Source organism: Myotis daubentonii, chromosome 4, assembly GCF_963259705.1.
Source record: "Myotis daubentonii chromosome 4, mMyoDau2.1, whole genome shotgun sequence".
Taxonomy (NCBI): Eukaryota; Metazoa; Chordata; class Mammalia; order Chiroptera; family Vespertilionidae; genus Myotis; species Myotis daubentonii.
The window spans coordinates 82,712,901-82,722,656 of NC_081843.1; the positions used below are offsets into that span (position 1 = coordinate 82,712,901).

At 45.4% G+C, this 9,756-nt stretch overlaps 1 protein-coding gene across 1 annotated transcript; it reads right to left on the reverse strand.

Annotated features, from left to right (window-relative positions):
- Positions 1-3,904: 3,904 nt before the first annotated feature.
- LOC132233590 (TBC1 domain family member 20) lies at positions 3,905-5,299 on the reverse strand. The gene has a single exon (XM_059694530.1). It carries the CDS (start codon positions 5,213-5,215, stop codon positions 4,007-4,009), a length of 1,209 nt encoding a protein of 402 aa, XP_059550513.1. The 5' UTR covers positions 5,216-5,299; the 3' UTR covers positions 3,905-4,006.
- Between the last annotated feature and the right edge of the window lie 4,457 nt (positions 5,300-9,756).

Here is a 9,756-nt window from a genome sequence, read left to right on the forward strand (position 1 = left end):
GTGCCCGCAACCAAGGTACATGCCCTTGACCAGAATCGAACCTGGGACCCTTCAGTCCGCAGGCCGACGCTCTATCCACTGAGCCAAACTGGTTTCAGCCTTATTGACCTTTTTTAAGTTCTCCTTTTGTGAATTTTCTCTTTTCTTGACCATTATTCTAGAATGGCACTGTCCAATTAAGACCTAATGTGAGTAATGTATGTAATTTTAAATTTTCTCATAGCCACATTAAGCAAATAAAAAGAAACAAGTAAAATAAATGTTAACAATGAAATTACCTTTATAATGAAAATCTTAATATTTATTTAGCCAAATATACCCAAAATGCTATCATTTCAACCTTGGCACTAGCCACATTTCAAGTGCTCTTGTGGCTCATGGCTGCCATGTTAGACAGTGAAGATTAGACCATCTCCATCATCACAGAACTTTCAGCTGGACAGAACTAGCATAGAATGTTAGTATTTTTGATATATTTTTCTAACAGATCTTTACATATTAGGGATGATAGCCTTTTGTCTGTCATATTTACTGTAACCTTTTCTAGTATATTATTTGCCCTTTAAATTTGTTTATTCTTTTGAATTACATATTTTAAAATAATAAGTTGACCCTTGAATTATGCTTTTTGCTTTAACTCCACTTTGTTCAAAATTAATACCATCATCCCTGGTTTTGGTATCTGTATTGTATTTTTTTTTTTTGTCTTCTAAAAAATTTTTTTAGAGAGAGAGAAAGAGGGGGGAGAGAGAGAGAAACATCAATTTGTTGTTTCACTTATTTATGCATTCACTAGTGGCCCAGTGCACGAAATCCGTGCACATTAAAAGGGAATTAATTAGAGGAAATATTTTAATATTGCTATTTGCCCTTTCTCTATAATAGAAGTGTCAGAGATGAAGGAAAATGTATATGAAAATCTCCCTCCTGTCAGAGCCTGGGGCATGCTGAGGGACCTAGAGTCAAGTCCTTGCCCACCACCCGCATGCACTTCAAAAACGCAGGAGACCCAGACCTGGCCGGCCCCACCCCTGTCAAGCTCCTCTAGGAGGGGGGCATAGCCTCAGGTCCCCCAGCCCGGTGCCGGGCGAGGGGTGCAGCCTCAAATCCCCAGGCCCGGCGCTGGGGGCGGAGGACATGGCCTGAGGTCTCCTGTCAAGCCCTGCCAGGCAGGGGGCACAACCTGAGGTCCCCCAGCCCGGCGCTGGGGTGGGGGTCGCAGCCTGAGGTCTCCTGTCAAGCTCCATGGGGTGGGGGGCGCTGCCTGAGGTCCCTCGTCCCGGCCAGGCACCATGCAGCCTCTGGTCCCTGCTGTTCGGTCATGATGTTAGGGCGTCCCGGCTAATTTGCATATTCCTCTATTATATAGATAGATTGATTGATTCTTATATGTGCCCTGATGGGGCTTGAATCTGTAATCTTGGCATATTGAAATGACACTTTGACCAACTGAGCCACCAGCCAGGGCTTGGTGTCTGTATTTGCCTAAGAAATCATGGCGTAACTTCAATTTTATTTTGCAGATACTTTCATAGTCATTTTTACAGCTGTGTTTTAATCTTTTTTTTTTTTTTTTTTTTTTTTTTTTTAGTAACCACATATGGCTGTGTATTTCATACATGGCTCTGTACAAAGTATTTACAGATATTCTTTACAGAATAGTAAACCACCTGAAGGTAAAAAGATAATGGTTTCTTCTCATCGACAAGGTGAATCCTGATGTCAGCAAAGCTTATCACACAAATGAACTTGTTCCTTCTTAGGCCACAACTGAAGCAAATGCCACTTGCTTCCTGGGTTCCAAAAAGCTGTGGCCGCGGGACCCTGATCGTATGCACCTCCTTCCCTCTCCCCATCAATTCCTTCAGTATTACAGACAGGCCCGAGTGCTGTGGCAGGAGGTGCTGCTGCTGCTGCTGTCCATTTGTAACAAGAGGACAAACTTGCTGAGGGAGAAGACTGGGAGTATCTGTCACATCATCACCTCTGGATCCTGAATTTCCTTTGTCTTGATGTATCTTCCACTTTCTGGATTAATCCATCCACACCACACTCACCCCAGGTGGGACTCCTGCTATGGAGAATGACCCATCACTGAGCTTTTTTGGTTCTAAAGTGCTGAGCGTAACTTAAGTCTAGACGCCTCTCCTAATGTCTCTGGGCTTGCCAGCTGCCTGGCACGCTGCATGCCCTCCACTCTGCACACAGGGCACACGGGAAGGAGGGGAGGTCTGAGCAGAGTGGCTAGAGTGCTTCTGACATGTTCACATTAAAACACTTGTCAAGACAGAACAGTGCTGGAGAGACCATGAAAGTACAAGTGCATGGCTGCTTCACACTATATACCCCGATTCTCTAAAGCAAAAGGCACTTTTTTTCCAAGCCGGAGCTTGTCTACAACAGCTGGCGTGGCTCACAGGAAAAGCTGTCCAGGGCTGCTGCCTCAGGCCACAGTGAGGAGCGGCCTGTTCCGGCTCCTGCCGCCCTTCAGGCTGCAGCCTGTCCCTTTCTGGGTGCTGAACGTCTCCACTGACATTTCCAACCGGGAAGGAGAGACCGCAGTGAAGGCGGTAAGTCAAACCCCCAAACGAAGCCCTGGTAGTGAGTCGGTGCCTGTTTGGACTGGACAGGTGATCTGAGGGAGACGGGAAAGGGAGACACAAGGAGGGCACTTTGGGAGTGTGGGCCAGTTTCCAAACAGCAGCTCATCCTTCCGATGGGAACTATTTTTTTCCATGAAGGAACTATTATTTTTAAAGCGAGGCTGCTTTATATATTGGGTATTACATAATTCTAAAAATAGTAATAAAAGTATCTTTTTTAAAGCAACGTTGTGTGGCTTGTGGAAGAGAATAGGTGGGAAAAAAAAAAGGCAGACAAGTCAGGCTGAGTGGTTCAGTTGGTTGGAGCATCATCCCGTGCACCAAAGGGGTTACAGATTCGATTCCCGGTCAGGGCACACACCTAGGTTGCGGGTTTGATCCCCAGTCAAGGCGAGTGAGGGAGGCAACCTATTGATGTTTCTCTCACATTGATGTTTCACTCCTTCTCCATTCCTCTCTCCCTAGAGTCAAGGAACATGTCCTCGGAGTGAGGATTAAAAATAAAAAATCCCTGCCTTGGCTGGTCTGGCTCAGTAGACAGAGCATCAGCCTGCAGACCAGAGGGTCCCGGGCTCCATGCCAATCAAGGGCACGTACCTTGGTTGCAGGCTGCTCCCCAGCCCGGGCCCTGGTCAGGGCACATGCGGGAGGCAACCAAGCGATGTGTTTCTCTCACATTGATATTTGTCTTTCCCTCTCTTCCACTCTCTCTAAAAATCAATGGAAAAATATCCTCGGGTGAGGATTAAAAAAAAAAAAAAAAAAAAAGGTAGGCAAAACCAGTCTATGTCTGGGCCCTACAATTTAACATTCCTTCCTGTTTGTCTGAAAATACTGTGATTTCTAGACTGAAAAGCAGTAGGAGTTACCCAGTAACCTAGTTCCCATCTGTCGCTTTGATTTCTGACCAGCTAATAGAGCTGCTCTTAACAGGGGCCAATCTTATTTCTGGGCTAGCTTCTCTGCCCCCTTGCCTTCATTCTACCGTCCGACTTCTTTGGCCAAAGCAGACAGAACAGGAGGAGCTGTGAGGCGGGTATTCAAAGGTCCAGCTTACTACCAGGCAGCAGCCACAAGGTCCCAGAGACAAGGCCCAGCAGGTTCCAAAGGCAGCTGGGAGCTAAAACCCCACTTCCTCCAACACAAGAGGAGGCAGTGAGAGCACTCCGAAGCCCCCTGTGAGGGAGGAGAGCTCTATGCCCAGGCCCCAAGTGCCCAGTGTCACACAGGTTCTGCTACTGGCCTCTGAAGCAAAGGCAAACCACGGAGTGGCAGGGAAGGGTGGTAGGAATACAAAACCCTTGACAGAAACCCTTTTAATAAAGGACATCCCACCCCTCCCCATCCTTCCATGGAAGGGCGAGACCTCCACATAATGCCAGAGGGAGAATCTTCTCTGGCATTTAGGGGAACAGCTGCAGCTGGAACTTAGGGGCCCACTCCAGGGCACTTTTCACCACAGCCAGAGCGGCTGCTCCAAGTGCCACCGTCAGCCCCATCACCGCCAGTTTCACAAGGCGGTTGGTCCTTGGTTTGGTCAGGACGTCTTTTGTCCGATTCTCAGTCCGCAGTCCCCGAAACCGCTGCCGCAGTACCATGTCAGGCCTCTGCTGGGTGGATGCCAGCTCAAAGTCTTTGAAGGTAGAGGCTGCCGTTTTGTTGGCTTCCTGTTGGGCAGCTGCTTCCCAAGCAAGTCTAGATGGGGGAAACTGAACAAAAAGGTCTCCGGCTCTACTGATCAGCATCTCATAGGGCAGGTCCTGAGGGATCTGGGACAACAGGTGGTGAACCGAGGCCATGTCACAGTCACAATCCAGGACTTCCTCTTCTCGATACAACACGATCACAGCTGCAAAGTAAATGGGCATCAGGGGGTGGCAGGCCAGGAAGAAGTCGTATAACCGCACCACGTGTCTGAAGTCAGATAGGACGTGCCCAAACCAGGTGATGAGCCAGCTGAGGGCAAAGATGGTCCCAACCTCAGCACTCTGCATGAAGTCATGGAGTTCTGGATTCACCTGGTCAATGATGGGCATTAGATAGTTTAATATATGTTTGGTGTTGTCCATTGTTGGATCCATGAAATCCCTGAGGTGGTGGGTAGATACTTTTTCTACCAGGGATGTTGCCAGACTCTCTCCTACCACCAGCAGAAATGTGACCACAATGTCATGGTAGCCCTGGTAGTAATGCAGCTGAGGGTTGCGCTCCAAGACGAGGAGGATGATGTCGATCAGTTCTTCCTGGAGCCCTTCTCTCTGTTCTTTTGGCATGCCAGGAGGAAACCGCCGTAAGGACCGCCTGACATCCAGCAGCACTTGTTGGTAGTCCTTGCTCATCTGTCGTAGGTTTTTCCCTGATATAGGAGGTGGGTCATTGATGTTGACATTGAGGAGCTTGGGCCACACTTTTCGTCTCATCTCATCAGTTAGGAGCCCTCCCTCGCTAATAGCCATGCGTCTAAGGGCAGCCACATCAGTGGGATCGCTGTTCAGAGCCTGGTATATCTTTGCCACTTTCTTTTTCCTTTTGGCGTTAAAGCCTGCCGTCTCCGCGCCGTCGTCCCAGTGACTGGAGGTGGGGACGTCGCCCTGAGCACTTGGGGAGGCCATGTCCCGGGGGCCCGGGCACGGGCCCGAGCCCCGGCTGGTGGCGGAGCCGAGAGAAAACGCGCCCGCACTTCCCGGCAGGCCCGGCTCGGTGTGTGTTTTAATCTTAAGTGTTAAATTCGTCTTGGTTCTTATTGGTCATTTTTGAGTTCTTAATTTTGTTTTATCACTCAGATAGCTGAAGTATGCCTTCAAGTAATTATTTCCAAGTGTCTATCTTATAGTAAGTGTTCAATAAATGTTTCCTGAATAACGGAATGAATGTAGGGCATTAAGCCTTTCTGTCACTGTCATTTCAATTAAAAATTGAATTTTCCCCTCAAAATTCTATAAAATTGCTGACCTATCATTTGATAGAATAACAGAAAAGAATTGGAGACCAGCATAAATTTTGTTCTGTCATAAATCTACTTTTCCCCCTGAATGATGGTCTAATCTCTCTCTCTTTTTAAAAAATAAACCTTTAATTTTTTAATCTTATGTATATTTTACATGTAAACATTTTACCAGGATATGACTGTATTTTTGTTTCCTTTTATTAGTATTGCCTGGAACATAAGGAGACTCTTTTATCTGTGAATGTAAGTCTTTTTCAATTCAGGAAAGTTTTGTTCAGATATATACTAGTCTGTTTTGTATGGTTGTTCCGGGTCCATTTTCAGGAACATGACTGGATCTCTGGCTCAAGTCCTCATAGCTATCATTAATTTTTAATTAATTGTCCATTTTATGTGTATTTTAAAGGAGTTTTGCACATGGCCTAAAATGACAAGTTAGGTTCATCTTTTTCTAACTGGTTTGCCATCATAAAACTGAATAAAAAAATCCAAGCTTGTTTTTATGTCTTTTACTCCATTTTCAGCACTGCCAATTGGGTACTTTTCAGGCTGTGATGCATATTTCACTTCTGCTATTAAATTATGTATTTTTTTAATCTCAAGGAGTTTCCTTGTCATTGCAGCCTGCTTGCTACTCACAGCTTTCTGCTCTGGTTTCATAAAGTACATGTGTCCTTGTGTCTCATTAATAATGCCAAACAGCTTTACCAAGTATTCATATGATTAGCCGCTAGTCTTCAGATGTCTATTTCAGTAAGAAGTTCTCTTTCTGTCATTCTTCAGTAATGCTCTTTCTATTATATTTATTTTTGAAAACGTGTTGTTGATTAATAACTTACCTACATAAAAGCACATAAATTATATACAAACTGCTCCATTCATTTCCTCAAAATGAGCACCCCCATATGAGACCACCCCCTGAATCGAGAAAGAGAACAGCACCCGTATCTGAGGAGGGCTTCTCGTCCCCATTCCCAGTCACCACCCCCAAAGCTAACCATGTTCTCACTGCTGTCGCCATCTATTAGGCTCCTGTGGTTTAAAACTTTATATAAGCAGATCCCAGAAATTATTTTATTTTACTTTTCATTTATCCTGAACCAAGAAGTGATAGATCCAAATCTGGTGTTGGCCAACAGTCTGGATGGTGGTTCCCTTGTCCCTCTCACAGGGTTAGAAGAATTCCCCTTCTCAGAGTCCCAGGCCGCGTGAGAGGGAGAGGTACACCTTCCAGTCCAGCTTCCTAGAAGGCTGAATTGTTATCCTCTCCTTTCCCAACTTCTGCTTCCTTGATACCCTGAACATATGGTGCTTGAAAAACGTAATTCCCAGCACATACTATGCATTAACTAGGATTAGGTTCAGTGTATGAAACAGAAAAAAAAAATACAGCTGCTTACAAAAGATAAACATTTCTTTCTCACATAAGAGTCCAAGGACATGCAGCCTCAGGCTGGTATGAGAGTTCTGCTCCACGGAGTCCTTGACAACCTGGGCTCTTTCCAGCTTTCTGCTTCTCCATCGCTAGGGTTGGCAGTCATTCTCAGGGTGCGCAGTGACCGTCAGAACGCTGGGCAGTAGGATGGAAAAGGGGATGAAGAAAAGGGAACAAAGAGAATGCACCTGCTGCCTCTTAAAGAGACTCGTGTATCTTCTGCTTATGCCGCTGGTCAGAACTCAGTTCACGAGAATACCTGGGGCGGGGAGGGGAAGATGTAATATGTAGTCTTCACTCTTGGAAGCCATCATCTAGCTAAACACTCCTCGTGCAGAGAAGGCCAGAATAGACACAGGAGGACAACCAGACTTCTCTGCCACAGTGACAACCGTTGTCTCTTGTCCACCTGAGCCTCGGCACCTTCCAGGGTGGGAGATGTGGTTTCCACAGCCGTTTTCCTGTACCTCCACTTCGTTATAGTCTGGAAGTGAGGGTTGTGAAAGGATGCAGCAGGGGAAGCAGCTGTGAGGGACTAGAACGTGCTCCTCCAGAAAGCAGTGCCCACATGGAGCAGTGACAGCTGCCTGAGGTTCTGAGGTACCTACCTGAGCGTCTGAGAGGGAGCCGGGAGTGGGAAAGAAAATAGCAATGTCTTTGCCTTCTTTTAGGCCTTAGTTTGTTCAATTTTAAGTGGAAAATGTGTCATATTTTATAGAATTTCTCAGTTCAGTTCCATAGGTTTTTGCATTTAGCAGAATTTCCTCCCCGTTTTTAGAAATACTAGATTGACTGTCCATCTTGGTTTTTAGTTTTTCTCGGCTCATGGGTCTACTAGCTCATGGAAGAGGTTACATTAGGACTGGTTAATCAGACACCACATGTTTTCCTCCGTGTTAATAATTAATTTTTGACCAGAAGTTGAGGTCACTAGAGTCAGGAAGGATGCCTGACCTTACAGAAGATGTTTTGGAAGAGTTTGAGCTTAGAGGCCTGTAGACAGGCCCAGAGGCAACGAGACATGGAAAGCGCATTTCCACAAAACCATTCTTCTCGAAGGAAACACTGAGTCCTTATAAACACTAGACATAGTCAATGGAGAGAGAGAGGAATTGGATTTAAGCTTTTGTTATTGTTGTTCTGATGGACAAAAAGAATGGTATTGCCTCTGCAGAAAAAAGTGAGAGGGTTGGCAATCTAACTTATAGCAAATTTTATTTTAATTTGGGATATGCTGGCTTGGAGGGGAAGACAATTCATTTCTGGGAGAAACTGGAAATTAGTTTATTCCACATTGGTTCACTCTCCCATCCAGCTTGTCCTCTATCACAGGGACTAGGATGTTTTCCTTTCTGAGCTTCTTTCTTACAATCAACACCATTGAGTAATGTCATTCACTCTTGAGGTTCCGTTACTCTTTGTAATTACTCTAGTGGTTCCCGGACCTTTACCTGTGGCCTCTGCCTCTTTCCTGGGGTTCCCACTCACATTCCCCATCTCTATCTGAGGGCTCCACCTTTCTGTCTCTCGGGCACCTCTAAGTGAATATATCCCAAATCAAACTTATTATCTTCTGCAGCAATTCTATTCCTGTACACTCCATTTCCCAGTTCAAACTTGAAACCTGAGAGTGGTTCTTACTCCCTCCCCTCTCTCCTCCACATTCAATCTGTCAACAAATCCTTTATTTATGTTTTCTACATATCTCACTAGTTTAGTCTCTCCTCTGTCTCTCCCTGTCACTGTCGGAGGTCCTGATGATAATCCACCTTGGCCAGCTTTCTAACTGATGCCCTTGCTTTTCTTTCACTTCACTCAAACCCATCCTTAAATGACTTCTAGAGTGATCATTCTAAAATGCATTCATTTCCACAATGAATGATTTAAACCATTCTACATTCATGATATAAAATGTGTAATTGTTTATCATTACCTCAAATAGTAATTCCCAATCTTTGCATGGAGACTTTCTGTCAAGAAACATGAGAGCTGTCCTCTTAGTGCCTGTTAACGGAGAAATTACATAAACCAAAAGCTACTTCAAATTCAGCAGTGATTTTAAATTTATTTTGTTGTTACTAAACATAGCACTGGCACACATTTGACCAATAATCATATATATCAGAAATACAGATGCATTCAGCCTATGGTCAATGAATGGATTCTTGGAATCCTGGCAATCACTACTTACCACCAGTCAGAACCATTTTCCTAAAGACAGCACCCAACCTAATGCGTGAGCTATGTGAACTCTTGGGGCTGGTGTTTCTAGACTTCTCTCCAGTCACTTTGCTCTCTTCACCTTCTCACTCCACGTTACCTACAAGCTGCTCCGTGCCTCCCATTGCTCACTCGCCATTTATCTCAGTAATGCCCTTCCTTCCTTTTCTTTGCCTGAAACACCCTCACCTTATCCCTCAAGACCTGACCAAAATGTCAGGAGAAACTTGTTCAGATTCCTCTTAGAGTTACTTGCTCTTTCATGCAACTCACACACTCCATGCCCCATTGCTGGCAAAGCACTTGCCCATTATCCTGGGGCGGTGTTTACATTTGTCTCCCTCAGCAGAGTCCGGGTCCTATGCATCTCTGTATGCTGGGCTCCTAGAATAGTCGTGCTTGGCACCTAGGAGGTGTGCCCTCAGTAGAGACGGGTGGATTCCTAGTGATTATCTATAATAATAAAAGCATCATATGGCCCTAACAGGTTTGGCTCAGTGGATAGAGCGTTGACCTGTGGACCGAAGGGTCCCAGGTTCGATTCCGGGCAA

Coding starts and splice junctions, on each gene's coding strand:
- LOC132233590 (XM_059694530.1), bottom strand. CDS start 5,215: ATGGCCTCCCCAAGTGCTCAGGGCGACGTCCCCACCTCCAGTCACTGG.